The 21,042-nt window shown below is 37.3% G+C and overlaps 1 protein-coding gene across 1 annotated transcript in view; it reads right to left on the reverse strand.

Annotated features, from left to right (window-relative positions):
• LOC128365039 (B-cell receptor CD22-like) overlaps positions 1–344 on the reverse strand; it is a 33,917-nt gene extending 33,573 nt beyond the window's left edge. Inside the window, exons 1-2 of the mRNA XM_053325658.1 lie at positions 335–344; positions 231–284 (exon numbers count right to left, since the gene is read on the reverse strand). Of these exons, the coding sequence (XP_053181633.1) occupies positions 231–284; positions 335–344 (64 nt within the window). The remainder of the gene's footprint in view (positions 1–230; positions 285–334) is intronic.
• Positions 345–21,042: the final 20,698 nt, after the last annotated feature.

Consider the following 21,042-nt stretch of genomic DNA (forward strand, 5'->3'; position numbering starts at 1 on the left):
TTAAAACAAGAAGTTTTGTCTGATTGGAGAGTTACAATATTTCTAAACTGTTAAAACTATTTCTTCTGCAGTAACACAGAGCAGGTTGTATTGTATTGATACTGACAAGCGTAGAGCTCAATGAGAATAACATGGTGTCAAAAAAAAAAAATGAAGTCATTGTATAGTACTTTAGATAAAAGCTTCACAAGATGCTGTTATGTTAGTGGAAGACTGTGAAAAAAACTCACAAACTGGAAGAGAGCGGAAATCCTCATATCCTGTAACAGCACAGGTATAGCTGTCTGCATGATAGAAGATGGATGAATATGAATTAGAGTTTCCTCTATAAAGCTCCTGTCCATTCTGGTACCAGATGTAGGAAGAACGATCAGGTAGACGACAGCTGCTGTGACACTTCAACTCTGCTGAGGAAGGATTGATTGTTGATGGGATCACCTTCACCTGGAGATCTGGATATGTGAAGAAAGAATAGTAATATAATTTATGTTCATACATGCACAAACATTCATAGTGACATTTCAAAGATGTCAACCATTTGAAACAAAGATCTTCCAAATGTTACCTGTGACAGTCAAAGTGACTCCAGGTGAACCAGTATATTTCCCTCCTTGTTGGTTTGTTGTGAACATGAACTTGTACTCAGCTGAGTCTCTCTCTCTCAGGTCTGTGATTCTCAGAGTGCAGTCGTTCTTATCACAGTGATACTGCACACGACCTGCGTACTCTGAGTCTGTTCTCAGATCCACAGGTTCATTATTACTCAATTTAGTAAACCACAGTATTTCATCAACTGCAGTATCAACATTATTTACTCTGGATGGGTATCTGTAGGTGCAGTTTATGTCCACTGTTGATCCTTTTAAGGCACAGATGTGAGTAGAAGTGTAAGTCACTCCCCAGCCATTCAGACCCTGTACCACTGTAACACAGAGCACATCAGAAACCACAATCAGATTTATAACAACATCCAGGGGAAAGAGTTATTATTTATGTTTGTGGAGGTGTTTAAATTTGTAATCCTGCAAAGTAAACTAGGAAACAAGTATACAAATATTTAGCTTTATTACAACCCCAGAAAAAGGTCAAGGGGAAAAGGGGGCAACAATTGAATCAGCCAGACGAAAGAAAAAACAAGAGGGCAACTTAAGTATACATGGCAGAGATTTATCTAATAAACTCAAACCCCCCCCAAGAAATTCAATACATTAAACTCAAAACAGACCCCCAAAGTAGGAAGCTGATCAGTGAAATTACACAATAACTGAAAAACACTACTAGTCAAAGGAATATTTTGAATGGCCCACGACTGATTGTAATATGGCACAGCTGCAGTCATCAGCTGAGGGAGGAGGAGGGCAGTAACTTCCTGGTGGAAAGAAAGACAACAGCACCAACCAGAGGAAAAGAAAGTCAGACAAGGGATCTCAATGGTGTCTCATTAATTTCTCCTAGACATCTATGAGATCTGAAACCATGGTGAGACTATTTCCTCCTTGAAAGTTTCAAAGGAGAAAGCAAGTGAGTTTTTGAGATAGTTTAAAGATAGATTTATGATTGAATATTGCTTTGTCTCTCAGTAGTGTTTGGAAGCTGAATATAATTTACAGTAAAAGAGAGTCAAGACACAGTTTACGGCTTGGAAGTGAAGTGAAACTCAATCACACTTAAGTGTAATACAATCCACGTGATACAAGTCAACCTATATCTCTTGTCTGCAGAGTTTTAAGGATAGACTGTGTATCACTTAACAGGTCAAATACAAACATGGCGACCTGACAATTAATGCTTTTTTCTCTCTGAAACTCTCTTCAGTTTGCTCTGAACAAGCTACAATGTACCTGTAGTGTAAATGTAGATATACAGTACCTGACACAGAGAGAAGGAAGACAACAAATCCACTCGCTGCTGCTGTTGAACCCATAGCTGTTCCTCTCATCTCTCTGACTTCAGAGACAGTAAAACATGTCTGTCCCAGAAGGAAAAAGACAAGACTTCAATGTAGAAGGACGTTGTCTTCATAAGATCACGTCTCTCTGTGGTCTGCAGGCAGAAGACAGAAGTCAAGCTGTTAAAATTAAACCCCATTTCCTTCCTCTTTACATTATTAAAAAAATTAGTCTGTATTTGGTTGTCCTCCATTTTGTTACCCACAATGCCAATGGCAGCAGGACACCAAATGAATATGACCTCAGTTCCTTGTTTTATTACTCTTGAATGTATTGCAATAATTTAAGTAAAGGTATTTTTGCCTCATGAAAGTGTAACACTGTTACACTTTAACACTGTTACACTATTAATAGTATCACAATGTTTCAGTCTGTTACAGTAACAGACTGAAACATTGTGATACTATTAATATTCCAGCAGTGAGACAGTGTGCAGGAGTTTTTTTCTAGTTGTTTTCAAAATTGAAAAAACTTAAAACAAAACATGAGGTTTTGCTGACTGTGCTGTACCAGGGTCATCTCTTGAACATCACTGATTGAAGCTGAGCACTGACTGTTAATTGTTCCTCCTTGGCTCAAAAACAATGACTTCAGTTTGATCTTTGTAATTGAAGAACATTCTGGCACATTCAATCCACTTACTCAGTGCTTCTTCTACCATAGTACCCTGATGATATGGTCATGTACATTTCTGTGTCGTCTGCATCATTATGGTAAGATATTTTGTTTTGTTATTTTCTATAATCTGAACTAGCTGAGCATGTAGAAGTTGAACAGAAGGACCACGAATGGAGCATTGGTGAACTCAGTGTGTCTTTTTTGTCCATTTAGATGTGTGATTACTTATTGACACTAAATGTCCCCTGTACTTTAGGTAAGATTCAAACTATATTAATACTGTGCCGGAAAGTCCCACTCAGTTTTTCAGTTAATTAGGAAAAATGTTGTGGTCAACCGTGTCAGATGCAGCACTGAGATCCATTAATACTAACATGGACTAACATGCTGCTCAGGTAAGTGTGAAAACCACAAAGAAAAGCAGAACATGACGTGTGGGAAACTACAAAAAGAGGCTAAAATAGAAGAGGTGTCAAGTCCTCACAGGGAGGGGCAACTGTTATAGCAGTAAAAGTTAAAACAGTTGTCCAGCTCTACAGTACAGAGTGCAGAAATTAACAAACAGTGTTCATGCATATGCATGTATAAAAATATATGCATCTAACAATCTATGGAGGGAGGGAGGACAAACCATATCAGCCAGGCCCCACCCACACCACTCATGATGCAGACACATCTAAACATCTTATTACAGCGTTCAGCAATCAATACTGATGTTATTTTGACTTCATTCAACAGCGATAGCTTACACAGGAATAATCAGAAGTGAATGTTTGATGTTGTAAAATTTGAAAGTTATTCATCATACTGCATCACACATCATCACACATCAAACCTAAATGTCCTACAATGTAAATGCAGATATACAGTACCTGACACAGAAAGACATTAAATTACATCAAATAATGTTCACAACATGTAATAGTCATATCAGTAAACTGTTCTACTCACAGCATAGAAGGACGTTGTCTGTTAAGATGCTCGTCTTCTGTGGTCTGTGAGCAGAAGTCAGATATCAGGCTTAAAGTAAATGTGTACATTTCCTTCCTGTTTCTTATTATTATGAATATGCATGAGGAGCCAACGTGACATGATCTATGTTAGAGAGGATGACACATGAGTTTTCGGGCCTTTGAGCAATTTAAAGAGAAAAGAGAAATAATGACACTTTTTTTTTTCATCTCACTCTTTTCATTTCTGGTGGATGTTGAAACACTGAATACACCACTATAAGTTCAAAGAGATGTAGTTCATCAGTATGGGAAGTAAGAAGTCACAGTGTCCGTGAGTGTTTATTTATAAAATATTTTACATCTACAGTTGTAAACTCACTAATTCACAATCACTCTGACTGTAACACAGAGCTCATCAGAAATCAGTTCTTCTGCTGTTTAAAGATGCAATGATGCTCTCTATAGCTCATCTTTTTGACCTGTGAACCATGATACAGTTTAACTCTCTGCATTTAACCAATCTTAAGTATTAGGAGCAGTGAGTAGCATTTGTTTATCACCCAGGAAGTAACTCCACATCTATGTCAGTGCTTTCATCACAGGAGAATTGACCGCAGGCAGAACACAGAAGTCAAGCTGTTAAAAGTAAACCACATTTCCTTCCCCTTTATGCATTTGTTTTATTAAACCTTTATGCAATTTACATGTTGTCATTACTCTGAACCATGTTTCTACCATGTTTCTTATGTGAAGGCATTAAATGAGTTGAATCTTATGATGGTTTTACTATGATATGAGGACATAATTTGCCTCACAGCTACAGTGACATGAAATATCTGGATTCAATTCAGTGTCAGTGTGAGGCACCAATAAATACATCTTCAAGTCTTGATACATTGCACATCAATTAGATATCATAACAGACTGTTGTTTTAAGGTGGATTTTCCTCTATGAATTGAGTAGGTTCGCAATTATTTTTTACTTCCTGTAATCATTCATCCTTTTCATACTGACCATTAGAAGATCCTCTTTAAATGTGCTAGTGTCAGTGATGTCAGTCCTCATTTTGAGCCAAAGTGTATTTAAAGGTTTATCTGTAGATAATGAGGCTTCAGCTAAGTTAGTCAGATAAAGTGGATAGCTTCCACAGTTACAGCCTTTTTAGTGTGTACTGTAGAAGTTTATGATGACCCTTTCATAGATTTGGCACAACTGAAACTTTGAAAGGTAATTGACTTGATTGACAAATTTAGATGGTTAAAACTTCATATTAACTTTGGATAAACTTTTAAATACATTACAAGAACTGTGGATGTCATCTCTCATCACTTCAACAGGAAGCACAGTAGAAATCTAATAATCAGGACTGCTTAATGGCCACTATGATAAAGAGAAATGATTAGACTACAAAAAAGTTTAAATGTTAAGACAGACGTGAAAATCAAATGTTGTCAGTGTTTACATGATCTTCATTCAATTACACTTAACATTAAATTAGGCAATCTGGTTTAGAGGAATGTGTCTCATATGGTCTATTAAGGGTTACTAATCTTATAATTTTATTGTAAGTCTTAATATCTTGCAGTACATATATATATCTTCTGAACTTGCAGTATATGTTGTCTGCTGTGTTCTCCGGTGAATTCTGTCACTGTGTGCCGACTTTGTGAATTGAATTTCAGCAGCAGTTCAGCATGAGATTGAAGGTTAAAAGGGGGATTTTCAGGTACTCTGACCTAACCCTATCACTCACTCACACACACACACACTGCAATACCTGGATATTGTGACATTCAGCAAAAGTGTGATAAAACTGAGATTATGTTGGATGTATGAAAATATATAACTGCACAAGAAGTCAACCAGGATTTAAAAAAAAGTTTGTATAGCAGCTCTAATCCTGTAATATAGCTAAAAATAAGCTTGCATTAGTTCAGACAGAACACTCAGTAAATCATTAATCAACTGGGTCTCTCTAAATAGTATGAAAAATAAAATCAGTGATACAAAAATATAGGTGTAAATGAGATAGTATCTTGTAACGTGAGGTGGTGTAGTCGGAGAGGCTAGCAGGGTTAGCAGTTAGCTCAGAGAGTCGACGGACAGAGAAGTGGGGATTTCCACACGGTCGCTTTATTCTACAATATTCAACATCGACCATACAAAGCCAGGTCTCCACGGCGCTACATTCACTACTCATACATGAGCAGTAACATGTAGACAGCTCAACCACCATAAACTCGTTACTGAGAGTCTTTGTGAGAGTCCCTCCTAATGTGGATGTCCGTGGTGCATGAGACATGGCGAAGAAGGATGCTGTGTATACACAACAGAACAAAAAGGAGGCACCACCACCTAGTGGCGCTATTCAGTATTGCAGTAATACCACATCTGGACTCTGACTGTTACAATCTGCATTTTGACGCCATTCACAATCTAACGTTCACATTTACTGCAATCACAGTCACAATAAGTGACTCATCTCTACAATTACAATTGAGAACATGTTTATTTAATACAAAACTACAATGAATAAGGACAAATGTAATGACATGGTACTGAAATTGTGATATAGAACAAAAATAGACAGTAATAATATGAATAAAGAATGCAGAAAAAATGACAATTATAATGCTACAGTAAGACAGTAGAAATAATTCACGAGATAAATGTATAAAATAGGCCTATAAGTGGTTGTGATACTGAAACTGGAAGATATACTGTAAATACATAAAATACATGTTCTGTCATCAATGACATATAACTCATTACTGACATCTTGTGGCAGCAGTAGGAAATTACAAGTAATTCAATAAAAGCTTACTCCAGTGTGTGTTCTTTTAATATCTTACACATTACAAGCTTACCACTTGTTACTGATACTCTAATCCTGATATATGTCCAAAGCTGCAAGTTATAATAATCTTTAGTATATTTCTTCTAACCCGATGTTAATAACAACTGCATATATCCACAGCTCCTCCATAAAATGACAGAGGTGAGGTGGTACCACATGTTAGCAGGTTTTACTATGAAGTTCAAGCTCAAGCAAAAATTGGAAAAAAAGATTTGAAACCGAGTGTTCAGAGTGGTCTGAAGCCAGTGTGTTTTTCTCACTGGGATTACTTCTACATACTTTTACCTCATTAAATGACACATCAGCCACTTTTAAAATGAACATCTGACATGGTGACATCATACACATGACTGAAAATGAGGAAAAGTATAATAGGTCCTCTTTAATTAATATTCCAGCAGTAAGTGAGACACTGTGCGGGAGTATTTTGTCATTGTTTTCCAAAACAAAATAAAAAAAACATGAGACTGCTGATGTGTTCATTTTTTGTTGACTGTGCTGTACAGTGCAGCTGGATCTTCCCCAGTTTCATGACCTCTGGTTCTGAGAGGGGAAATTGAAAAATGAATCAGGTGAATCTGAATAATAAAAATGTAACAGCAAATGTTACAAATAAAAAACTAAACTAAGACTATTGCTACTGTGTTACTGTGTGAAGAGCTGCTCACCTCGGAGCATTACCGGCTCTGTTAAAGTTGACTGCAGCGTACTCTGTAACTTCTTCTTCCTTCATGTGTCTGTGGAGCTGAGCTGATCTGATGTTGGAGTAGAGAGGATCTGCTTGCTTGTTGGAGAACTGTACGCTGGCATAATGAAGGTTATCTTGCATCTCTGGCTGTGTCTGGAGGGTGATAGAAATGAGCAAAGTGTTGGTTTCTGTGAAGAAGGATTGTTAAGAAACAACATGGCGAGCTTCACAGTCAGATGAGTTTTCTAGTGTCACTTTAAGATAGTGAGTGTGGAAGTGTGAAACCAGGATAGAATAGTATAACTCTCCCTCCTCACCCTCTCTCTGTCATCTGGTCTCTCCTCAGCCTCAGCCTCAGCCTCAGATGATTGATTGGAGACTCTCTTTTTCCTGGTGAGGAGAATTAGTTAAAAACACAAATGACTGAATTTTGAACAATGATTTAGTGAAACAGAACTGCTTACCTCATCCATAGGAAGACAGAGAGGATTATGATAAGCAGGAGAACAGCAGCTGTTACTCCAACAGTAATTTTTATTCCAGCAGTGATTGGTTTTCCTGTTCCTGGGGAATAGAGAGCTATATTATTTCTATTTAATAGAATTAATTATAAGGTTACTTGTGATACTTGAATTCTCTCTTAACTTCTCTTAAAAGATATCCTGGGTATGTTGAACTTGCATGCTCCTGGACTATCTGGCAGCCTGTAGGCCTGATGTATGTAGCCTGACTCACATGTCACATGACTGAACTAGGGATGTGCCATTATACAGAATAATCAAATAGTTGTTCGCGGGGTCTAAAGTCGAACTTTGTACTGTGGTCTTTTTTGTTTTGTTTTTTTCTTTGAAAATCTTTAATCAAGAGTTGAGCTGTGCAGTTTACTATGAAGGGTTCATTAACAACTACTACAGAACATTTTTCACTTTCAGCCACTAGGGGGATGTCTTTGTAAAGTTTTTGTAAACCACCTCCACCTTATTTTGAAGTAGAGTCTGACACGGAGTGAATTTTCATTGCTGCCCTCATCCACTTTGACTCGATAGTAAGTTAGTCTACTGTCTAGCTGACTGGTGGGAACATGATGCAGACGAAGCCACACAAAAGTCCAGTGTGGAAAAGTTGCTGTCTGCTGTGACGGTTACTGAGAGAGACGGACATGACGCAAATCACCAAACTAGTACGGGAACATTTATAACGGCTCCTCAAAAACTCCCCATAAACACACAAATTACATTAAAAACAGTCTTTCAGCAGGAACTCCAACTTCTCCACCACCAGTTGGAGATTTAACTCCTCCAGTGTGTCCACAGTTTGTCCCAAAACCTTCTCTTGATCTGATGTGTCTTAATACTTTTGGTCACATTTCAACTTCCTCCACTAAATGAAAAAGTGCAGCAGCTCAATATTTAGACTCTTGAGCTCATAGAGTGAAGCAGTGCAGAGTGAAGACATATCCTCTTGGTTGCTTGTATTCATGAGCACTTCTCTCTCCACTAGTTAAATATAAATAAAATATATAATAATATAACATAATATAATATTATATTATAAAGTAAAAAACCCTGCATCACTCGCTCAGCCTAATCAGAGGAAAAGGAACTCATTGATAAGTAAATTCAGAGTTTTCTCTTGCTCAGATCTCTCTTTGCCATGATTTGAATTGAGCTGATTCCTCCAGTCAGCAGTGAATCACACACACATGTTTCACTGTATAAGTATAATAAGTATTTGACATATGCTTAACCTGACCCAACAACACAGACATAACTTAAGAAGGAACAAAGACTGCACTTTATAATGCAGCAGCAGGTTTGTTTCTGAATCTTTTACAACGTGGGTTTGGTACAAATGGAGGTTAATGAAATCCCTCCTGTATCACATCACATGGTGTGTAATGAGTCTGAGTGCAGTGTGTAGCTGAATGTAAAAACTTACCTTTTACAATAATCAGATGTAAGGTGGAGTTTTGACGTCCTATTTCGTTCTGGGCTTCACAGTAATAATTCCCACTGTGTTCAGGTCTGACATCAGTGATGGTGAAGATCTGTCCTGATGCTTTTGGTGAGTCTTCATTCTCCTTGTACCAGGTGTAACTAGCTGCTGGGTTAGCATCACTGCTACAGGTCAGATTCAGTGAACTGCCCTCCACTATCTCAGCAGAGGGACTCACTGACACAGAGGGAAGCTTTGGAGCATCTGGAGGAGATTGATGATGTGTTTACTACACTTTTTTATAAGAAGTTAGAAGTGGGAAAGAGTAAAACTACCTTCTACTGTATCTGCTAACAATAGTTTAAGCTGAAAACAACCTTGTGCAAATACGTTTTTAATTGCTTTTAGAAAAAGCAGTTTCACTCACATTTCACATCAATAAAGATGTATTCAGATGGCCTCTTCCCCAGCTGGTTCTCAGCTGTACAGTAATACTCTCCAGAGTCAGAGGACTGGATGGAGCTGAAGACATGCTGTGGTTCTTCACTGAGAGGTTGAAGGTCTGGATTTACATTCTTCTTGTACCAGGAAGTACACATACTGAGCACAGTGTTTATTGTATGTATTAAGAAACAAATACAAATTAAAATACATCAGAGAAATGATAGAGAGATATATGTGTAAATCAGATCACAAAATGTTTTACATCTACAGTTTTAAACTCACTCATTCACAATCACTCTGACTGTAACACAGAGCTCATTAGAAATCAGTTCTTCTGCTTTGTAAAGATGCACCGATGCTCTCTACAGTTCATCTGTTTGACCTGTGAACCATGATACAGTGTAACTGAACAGGAAAACGGGATGAATTTTGTGGTCATGGATAAAAAAGTATTTCTTGGTTCTTGCAGGTAGATTGTGTAAAGAGATGTCGTCTATTTAAATAGTCAAAACATATTAAAAATGAAATTAAAAACACCCAAATCTTACAATGTGAAAATAAAATGAATTGAAAACTATCTGCAGGGCTAGACACCACATGAGATCAGTGAGAAAGTGTTTTTTTTTTTGTTATTCAGGTGAACTGAGCCTTTAAAGCAGACATTGGAGGGAGACCTCAGTGATGAAGCCTGAATCTGCAACAATGAAGCTTCATCACTAGAGGGCAGTGAAACATCAAAGATACTGAATCACAACCCTGAGACAACATTTTACCATCCATCACTGATTGTTTACACACATTTAAATTTACTCAGTAGTTTTTACTTTTTATGGCTGAGTTGCTTCTTAATCTGTTTACACTTGACATTAAATTCATGAATCATTACAATTACAGTTTCAGTTTCAGAAGCATTGATTGTTCACATTGGTGACCTTGTTGTACACCTCGACTCTCACAGTCGAGGTGTCTAAGTATGAAAATGATTCAGTCAGTGATCTACAGCTGTCACTAACAAATATGGACAAATATAAACAAACTAATACAAACTGTGTCTGTGCATCTTCATTTTAGTAACATCCCAAATCATAATAAACTATTACACTGTGACAACTTTCATACTTAAATAGAGGGAAAGTGAGAAATAAATCAGCACAAAGGAAAATATTTAAAGAAAATATTATTTTATTTGTCTTCATATCTGGTAAATACATTCAGATATTGAAAAAGAAACATAAAAACTATTTAAATGCTGAAACTTTCTGCACACTGTCGCCCTCTGCAGCAGTGAGAGGGAACTGAAATCATGTTTCCAACTGCAGAGATGTTGTGGAAGCTGGCTGTTTATTGTATATCAGCCATCAGCCACTGCAATACCTGGATAATGTGACATTCAGCAAAGTGATGGAACTGAGATTATGTTTGATGTGTGAAAATATACAATAAACTGCACAAGAAGCCAATCAGGATTCCTCAAAAGTGATTAATTACAGTATGTACACATTTAAAATAACAGTTTGCATTGCAGCTCTAATCCTAAATATCTGTAATATAACTAAACATAAGCTTGCATTAGTTCAGACAGAAAACTCAGTAAATTATAAATCAGTTAAGTCACACACACCACCTGATATTCAACTGATCTAAACAATCAATCATGTTTGACACATGGACATGATTCAGTTCAAGCTGCCATCAGCACATTCTTCTCAACGCTTCTGCTACATGCTGTTACTGACTGTCTGTGCTGCTCACTTCTACCTGCTGCTGCTGCTGCTGAAAACTGAACATGAAAACGTCCACATGGTCCTCTACAGCCTCTCTCTCTCTCTCTCCACTGTCATATTTCACTGTTGTACTACTTTCTGTTTCCATCAGGTGAGTCCAGCCTCTGGTTCAACTGCATCAGAACAAAATCACATGACTGGATTTTACTCCAGGTCTTCCTGCTCCTCTGTGTCTTCTGTCTGTGCTGCAGTGACGACCTGCAAGTCTGAGTCGTTCTCATATTCAACACAAGAGTCCAACTGATGGAGAGAAATATAAAAAATGAGGATTAATTGACTTGATTCAGAAAACCATGTTTAAAACTGAATTATTTGCTAAAATTATTTTCACGTGAAATACATGACATGTTTTTAAGCTGCATTTTAAATATAAATTCACTTTACGGCTTCATGTTGACAATATAAATGTGTTTGCTTGCATTCATGAGCCAAGTGATCATAACTGTATTTTAGGGTAAGTTCTGTCAATAAGGTTTCTCTCTCTGACCTTTATAGTCTCTACAGGTTCATTCAGGTCAGTGGTGGAGCTCAGAGTTTTCTTCTTCCTGGATTGAATCAAACAAAAACAAGAAATATTTAACTAAAAGAAATTCATGGTTTTAAAGCTATAAAAGTGTTTTGATTGTAAAAAAAGAACAAATGTTTTCTTAATTGATTTACCTCGTCCACAGAATCAAGAGAATCAGAGGAATCAGCATCAGGACCACCAGAATCGACCTTATGATGTTCGTTATAAATACTGATTTCCCTAAAAAATGAGACCAACAGAAAGCAGATAAACCTTTTCAATCAGTGCTGAGCTCTTGTGCTGTTTACAGAGTATGAAGATCAATGAGTATAACTTACCTTTCACTACAGTCAGATGTAAGATGGAGTTATGCTGTCCTCTTCTGTTCTGGGCTTCACAGGAATAATTCCCACTGTGTTCAGGTCTGACATCAGTGATGGTGAAGATCTGTCCTGTTGCTTTTGGTGAGGCTTCATTCTCCTTGTACCAGGTGTAATTAGCTGCTGGGTTAGCATCACTGCTACAGGTCAGATTCACTGAACTGCCCTCCACTATCTCAGCAGAGGGACTCACTGACACAGAGGGAAGCTTTGGGGCATCTGGAGGGTAATATGTACGGAGATAAAACAAATCAGTATTTTCATCAGGTTGACTTTCTATGCGTACAAAATTAAGCTTGTAAATGACTCTTATAAAGGTCTGTTAATAATAATTTAAAAACCTTAGATTTCCTCTTGTTCCCTCATCCACTTCCTGTTAGCTTTTATTTTGACAGTGTATTTAAAAAAAATGTTTTGGATCTTTTATTTTGAAGCCTTTTAGCAAAACAGGAAGTGAAGGTAACTGTGGTCGTAGAGACGGTGCCCTGACTATAAATGAGCCGGTCAATTAATGGTGAATGGAAAGTTATTAAATTGTTATTTTGTAATAAATGAAGCGATCTAGCCGGAATGGGAACAAGGTATTTTTTGTTGTTGTTGTATTTTATTAATTAATTATATTTAATATATTTATGTTTCGTAATATTTATTCTTTATTAGTGTTATATGATAAAGGTAAAGGTAACGATTGAAGGCAGCGGATAAATATATAATGGTTAAATAACGTTTCCTGTTATTTTTATATGATAAATATGTTGTTTATTTTTACCCATCTGTAAATTTTAATGGAGTTTGTGTTTATGATTTGTGTTATGCTAATTTATTTATTACAGAGGGAGTCACTGACACAGAAGAGTCTTTGGAGCATCTATAAAAGATCTATTAATACAGATTAATTTAAGGTGATGATTACATCTGCTGTCTCCTGCTGTTCTGCGTGACTTGTGAATTGTCTTGTAAGTACTGTACATATTTTGTTGCTATTGTCTTTGTGGCATCTTCTTATTTTCTGCCTCTAACTTTTAGCCATCACATCATTGGTTTCAGAACATTTCCCCAATGAGACTGGAGCTGAAGCTAATCTGATAGCCAGATTAGCAATCTGGCTATCACAAGAAATATTGATTAATGTGTGCTGTTCTTATAAATAAATGAAATGTATATACATCTGAATTGAAGTGAACAGAACTGTTAAAATTACTCTACTTTAGCTGATTGAACCCAAAACAAAACAAAACATTCTTGTAGCACAAACAGATTTTTGGTTCAAAAAGTGCAAACCTGTAGAGTGTAAACAGCTGTATTTTGCTTTTTAAAGCAGTTTCACTCACATTTCACATCAATAAAGATGTATTCAGATGTCCTGTTCCCCAGCTGGTTCTCATCTGTACAGTAATACTCTCCATAGTCAGAGGACTGGATGGAGCTGAAGACAAGCTGTGGTTCTTTACTGAGAGGTTGAAGGTCTGGATTTACATTCTCCTTGTACCAGGTGTAATTAGCTGCTGGGTTAGCATCACTGCTACAGGTCAGAGTCACTGAACTGCCCTCAATGATTTCACCAGAGGGACTCACTGACACTGAAGGAGTCAGACGTGCATCTAAAGGAGAAAATATTGAAATGTTTTAACCTTACAATCCAATCATATTCATGCAGCTTTACAGTACTGACATCATAACCTGACACGTATCACTGTTACTCTGCTGATTATGCTCATGCTTGTGGAATAAACTCACAAAGTGAAGGAGAGGAAAACATCTCATGTCCTTTCAAAGCACAGGAATAGCTGTCTGCAGGATGAAAATAGCCTAAATAAAAAGGAGATGGTTGTTCTTTTAGTGTCTGTCCATTCTTGTACCAGATGTAGGAGGGACGATCATCTAGATGACAACTGCTGTGACACTTCAGCCCACATGTACGGGCTTTACAGGCTGTTGCTCCGATCACCTGCACCTGGAGATCTGGATATGTGAAGAAATAATAGAAATGCCATAAATTATAAACACAAACATTCATAGTAGTGTTTCCAAGATATTTAACATTTGGAATTAAATGAGTCTTCCAATGAAAATGTTACCTGTGACAGTCAAAGTGATTCCAGCTGAACCAGTATATTTCCCTTCTGGTTGGTTTGTTATGAACCTGAACTTGTACTCAGCTGAGTCTCTCTCTCTCAGGTCTGTGATTCTCAGAGTGCAGTCATTCTTATCATAGTGATACTGCACACGATCTGCGTACTCTGGGTCTGTTCTCAGATCCACAGGTTCATTATTACTCAATTTAGTAAACCAGAATGTTTCCATAACTGTGGTAGAAGAGCCCTTTATCCTGGATGGGTATCTGTAGGTGCAGTTTATGTCCACTATTGATCCTTTTAAGGCACAGATGTGAGTAGAAGTGTAAGTCACTCCCCAGTCATCCTGACCCTTTGCTGCTGTAACAGAGAGCAAAATCAGATTTATAACATCAGTTCATAATGAGTTAATCAGATAAAATGTATATCATAGTGCTAACATGCTTTTAGTGGCAAGATAATCTGGACCTGTTTCAACATGTAACGTGTCACAGAAGTTACTTATCATGCATCAATCTAAATATAACTGAGCTGTGTAGCGGTTCATCAGGACCTTATCATATTCTATCATTTTATGTTGGGAGATTGGAATATTTATTATTATATATTTGATTTTTATCATCAAAGCTGTAGGTTTTGAATGAATGTATTAATGTTCATATATTATATCTTCCAATTAATAACACAACATGGAAGTGAAAACAATGCTGATTTCATAAACATGTCCTAAATTTATTTTGTTATTTTGAAAACAAAAACAGTAACAATAGCTGTAATATCATGATGATTTAATCTGTAAATTTGCAGCTGAAGATGAGAACAAGACATTATAACAAACATGCTTATAATCTTACTGACTGTATGACTGTAAATGCGAAGCAGGCAGGACTAAGAGAGCCTGATCAGCAAAATGTTTCACTGGTTAATGAAGCCTGAAAAAAGTTATCAGTTATTTGATACTTTTTTTAACTGAGTGTGTGTTTTTTTCTTCTTTCACACATTTGAAATAAAAATAATCTAATCTTATCTAATCTAAAGATAGTGTTTCACTCACATTTCACATTTACGGAAATCGATTTAGATGTTTTCTTCCCCAGCTGGTTCTCAGCTATACAGTAATACTCTCCAGAGTCAGAGGACTGGATGGAGCTGAAGACAAGCCATGGTTCTTTACTGAGAGGTTGAAGGTCTGGATTTACATTCTCCTTGTACCAGGTGTATTTAGATGCTGGGTTAGCATCACTGCTACAGCTCAGAGTCACTGAACTGCCCTCCTTAATTTTGCCAGAGGTACTCACTGACACAGAGGAGGATTTTGGTGCATCTGTAGAAGAAAACATTTAATGCCCAGATGAAGTTAAGTTTTTACAGTGAAATATATTTAAACGGTTTATATTTATGTTGTATATGAGTTTAAAAATATGTGTGTGTGTGTGTGTGTGTGTGTGTGTGTATGCATGAGTGTGTGTCTAATCACATAAAAAAAATATGTTGAATTTAAAGAGAGGACTACATTGTGGACTAGGAGTAGAACTACGGAAACTCAGGGCATACATAAGTGTGAGATATATTTTGAAGACTGGACTGATGGCTCTGATAGACTATTAATGGTAGAGGTGGGTCAATATAGTTGTTAAAACAATAAATATTATCTGATTGGCAGGATAAAATATTTCTAAACTATTAAAACTACATCTTCTGCAGTAACACAGAGCAGGATGTATTGTATTGACACTGACAACAGTAGAGCTCAATGAGAATAACATGGTGGCAATAACAAGTGAGGCAGTGGGGTCACTCATACTAGAAATACATTTAGTCATTGTACAGTACTTTAGATAAAAGGCTTCACAAGATGCTGTTATGTTAGTGGAAGACTGTGAAGAAAACTCACAAACTGGAAGAGATGGGAAGTCCTCATATCCTACAACAGCACAGGAATAGCTGTCTCCATAATTGAAGTTCGATGAATAAGAAGATGATTTTCCTCTATAAATCTCCTGTCCATTTTTGTACCAGATGAAGGAAGAATGATCAGATAGACGACAGCTGCTGTGACACTCCAGCTTTTCCCAGGCATGCGAGGAGTGTGTTGAATGGATCACCTGCACCTGGAGATCTGTATGAAGAAAGAACAAAAAAATAATTTACATTTATACACACACAAACATTCACAGTGACAATTTATAGAAATCAACCATACATCAGTGAAAATGTTACCTGTGACAATCAAAGTGACTCCAGGTGAACCCATATATTTCCCTTCTGGTTGGTTTGTTGAGAACCTGAACTTGTACTCAGCTGAGTCTCTCTCTCTCAGGTCTGTGATTCTCAGAGTACAGTCGTTCTTATCACGGTGATACTGCACACGACCTGCGTACTCTGGGTCTGTTCTCAGATCCACAGGTTCACTATTACTCTCTTTAGTAAACCAGAATGTTTCATTAACTACAGTATCAACATTATTGACTCTGTATGGGTATCCGTAGGTGCAGCGTATGTCCACTGTTGATCCTTTTAAGGCACAGATGTGAGTAGAAGTGTAAGCCACTCCCCAGTCATTCTGACCCTGTACCACTGTAACACAGAGCACATCAGAAACCACAATCAGATTTATAACGACATCCAGGGAAAGAGTTAGTTTTACTTAGATTAATGGAGGTGTTTCAGTTTGAAAACCTGCAAAGGAAACTAAGAAACAAATATTTAGTTTACTTAATTTCTGTTTTAAAGAAACAAAGTGAATGTCTCATACAGTTGGTGTGGATTTGGATGCAAGCTAGAGACAAAAGATCTGTGTTTTTGTAAACCCATACAAGCAAAAGGAGAACTTGCTGTGAGGCAACAATGCTAACTACCAAGCCACTGTGAGAAACAAGGCACAGTAGACTCACAGAAACTCAATCACACTTTAGTTTTAATTATTTATTTAATTTTTTAAATTTTTAAAAAATAAGTGAAATGTCTTTTTTTTTAAAACCCAAAACATCTATGTGCACACAAATTTGAACAAGTCTACATAAAATGTGTATTGGTCAGTCAAAGAATAAATAAAAAAAGTCCCAACCATTATGAAATCAAACCTATGCATCTTGTCTGCAGAGATTTAAGGATAGACTGTGTATCACTTTACAGGTCAAATACAAACATGGCGACCTGAGAATTAATGCTTTTTTCTCTCTGAAACTCTCTTCAGTTTGCTCTGAACAAGCTACAATGTACCTGTAGTGTAAATGTAGATATACAGTACCTGACACAGAGAGAAGGAAGACAACAAATCCACTCGCTGCTGCTGTTGAACCCATAGCTGTTCCTCTCATCTCTCTGACTTCAGAGACAGTAAAACATGTCCGTCCAAGAAGGAAAAAGACAAGACTTCGATGTAGAAGGACGTTGCCTTCTTAAGATCACGTCTCTCTGTGGTCTGCAGGCAGAACCTAATTTCCTTCCTCTTTACATTATTAAAAAAAGAGACTGTAATTGGTTGTCCACCATTTTGTTACCCAGAATGCCGATGGTAGCAGGACACCAAATGAATATGACCTCAGTTCCTTGTTTTATTACTCTTGAATGTATTGCAATAATTTAAGTAAAGGCGTTTTTGCCTCATGAAAGTTGAACAGACTGAAACACTGTGATACTATTAATATTCCAGCAGTGAGACAGTGTGCAGGAGTTTTTTTCTAGTTGTTTTCAAAATTGAAAAAACATAAAGCAAAACATGAGGTTTTGCTGACTGTGCTGTACCAGGGTCAGCTTTTTAACATCACTGATTGAAGCTGAGCACTGACTGTTAATTGTTCTTCCTTGGCTCAAAAACAATGACTTCAGTTTGATCTTTGTTTAATTACCATAGTACCCTGGTGATATGGTTATGTCCATTTCTGTGTCGTCTGCATTATTATGGTAAGATATTTTGTTTTGTTATTTTCTATAATCTGCACTAGCTGAGTATGTAGAAGTTGAGGAGAAGGACCACGAATGGAGCATTGGTGAACTCAGCGTGTCTTTTTTGTCCATTCAGATGTGTGATTACTTATTGACACTAAATGTCCCCTGTACTTTAGGTAAGATTCAAACTATATTAGTACTGTGCCGGAAAGTCCCACTCAGTTTTTCAGTCAATTAGGAAAAATGTTGTGGTCAACTGTGTCAGATGCAGCACTGAGATCCATTAATACTAACATGGAAATACTGCCACTAATCTGAAGTCCTTAACAAGAGCAGTCTCAGTGCTGTGGTCAAGCTGCTGCTCAGCTAAGTGTGAAAACCACAAAGAAAAGCAGAACATGAAGTGTGGGAAACTACAAAAAGAGGCTAAAATAGAAGAGGTGTCAATACGTGCTCACAGGGAGGGGTAACTGTTATAGCTGTAAAAGCTGAAACAGTTGTCCAGCTCTACAGTACAGAGTGCAGAAATGAACAAACAGAATTTAAACATCAGGATGAGATTAAATTCTCAGTGCATTGCTGTACCATCATATAACTATGAATATATTCATATGCATGAATATAAATACATGCATCTAACAATCTATGGAGGGAGGGAGGACAAACCATATCAGCCAGGCCCCACCCCCACCACTCATGACGCAGACACATCTAAACATCTTATTACAGTGTTCAGCAATCAATACTGATGTTATTTTGACTTCATTCAACAGCGATAGCTTACACAGGAATAAACAGAAGTGAATGTTTGATGTTGTAAAATTTGAAAGTTATTCATCATACTGCATCACACATCATCAAACATCAAACCTAAATGTCCTACAATGTAAATGCAGATATACAGTACCTGACACAGAAAGACAGAAGACATTAAAACACATCAAATAATGTTCACAACATGTAATAGTCATATCAGTAAACTGTTCTACTCACAGCAGAGAAGGACGTTGTCTGTTGAGTTGCTCGTCTTCTGTGGTCTGTGAGCAGAAGTCAGATATCAGGCTTAAAGTAAATGTGTACATTTCCTTCCTGTTTCTTATTATTATGAATATGCATGAGGAGCCAACGTGACAGTATAGGCGTACGTGACATGATCTATGTTAGAGATAACAGATGAGTGTTCGGGCCTTTTAGCAATTTGCATGCATATAATAGACTCTGCTGCAGATTTGTTTTTTGGGGTTCTCTTTTCTCATTCATCACTGCACAATATACAATACACACTTCAGGGGTTACCTCCAACTGCAAGAAAACACACACACACACACACACACACACACACACACACACACTGGCTTCAATTTATATTTAAATGTACTTCAACTATCCCACCGTCTTACAACAATATCTTACTTCCCTGTTCCTCACGCTAAGAAATCGATATAGGCAAAAAGAGCATTCAAGTTCAAAGCATCGTCACATTGGAATAATCAACTTCTTAACATTAGATCCATTTCATCATTTCTATTGTTTAAGCAGACACTGACTTCTTGCTTTCATATGAATTGTACTTGCTATCATTGTCGTCATTGTTCAGATCTACTGCCTACTTCTCTGGCGTTAGTTGATTAAACTATCCGCTGTTCATTTGTTATTTGCCACTGTGGCCATAATGTGGTAGTAATGTTTTCAGTTATTGCATTTTCTGTTGTTTGTTGCTCTACTGATTGTATCTTGTCACTCATAACTGTTGTGTTATGTGTTGTTGATCCAGTTGAAAACGACATGGTGCATCTCAAGGGATTTATCCTGATGAGTACATTTGAAATAAAAGGTTATCAAACACACATTTTAAAGCATTTTATATGATCTTTGTCTATGTGACTGCACCAATAGACCTGTATTACACTGATTTTAAACACTAGATCAGAGGTGTCAAACTCATGTTCATTCAAGGGCCGCATACAGACCAATTTGGTCTCATGTGGGGGGGGGGGGGGGGGGGGGGGGGGATAAGGAAATAAGAAGGGAAGGAAGGAAAGACAGGCAAAAGGAAGGAGGGAAGAAAGGTAGGAAAGAGAGATAGTGAAGGATGGACAGACAGATGGAAGGAAGGACAGAAGGAAGGACAGACAGAAGGGAGGAAGGAAGAAAGGAAGGAAGGGCAGATGGAAGGAAGGACAGAAGGAAGAAAGGAAGGAAGGACAGATGGAAGGAAGGACAGAAGGAAGAAAGGAAGGAACGAAGAAAGGAAAAAAGGAAGGTAGGAAGGACAGACGGAAGGAAGGAAAGAAGGAAGGACAGACAGAAGGGAGGAAGGAAGAAAGGAAGGACGGGCAGATGGAAGGAAGGACAGAAGGAAGAAAGGAAGGAAGGACAGATGGAAGGAAGGACAAGAGCACTGGATGGCAAGTGGGCCGGATTGCAACCCTTGGTGGGCCGTATCTGGCACGCAGGCCGCATGTTTAACGCCCCTGCACTAGATCTAGGAAATATTAGATCTTACCCTTCAACTTCTCTTTATTTGGCCTTACTAGTAAGTTTAGAAATGGGAAACACAGTTATTGTACACTGGTTTGGGTAGAGATTACTGATTTTTTTTTTTGCTGTTATTTTTATTGATGAATACTCCTTCGAATAGAGATGCTTCACCTTCCTTCAGGGCTGCAACTCCGCTAATTATTTTCTTGCTTGATGACTCATTTTGTTTATAAACTGTCAGAAAATAATGGAAACATGCCTGTGATCATTTCCAAGAACTCTTTTTTTTTTGGTACACAGTGAGAAAAAACAGACAAACCAATATGAAGAAGAAGACTCTGAAATAAAAGGACATAAAGAAACTATTGAATTAAGGACGTACAGTAGTATTTTGTTAAAGTTTTTGCAGCCATGTCTGACCATTGTTATATTATTTTACAAAAGCTCTGTTGTTGTTTTTTCACCCACATTAAAAAGT

Source organism: Scomber japonicus, chromosome 2 (genome assembly GCF_027409825.1).
Source record: "Scomber japonicus isolate fScoJap1 chromosome 2, fScoJap1.pri, whole genome shotgun sequence".
Classification (NCBI taxonomy): Eukaryota; Metazoa; Chordata; class Actinopteri; order Scombriformes; family Scombridae; genus Scomber; species Scomber japonicus.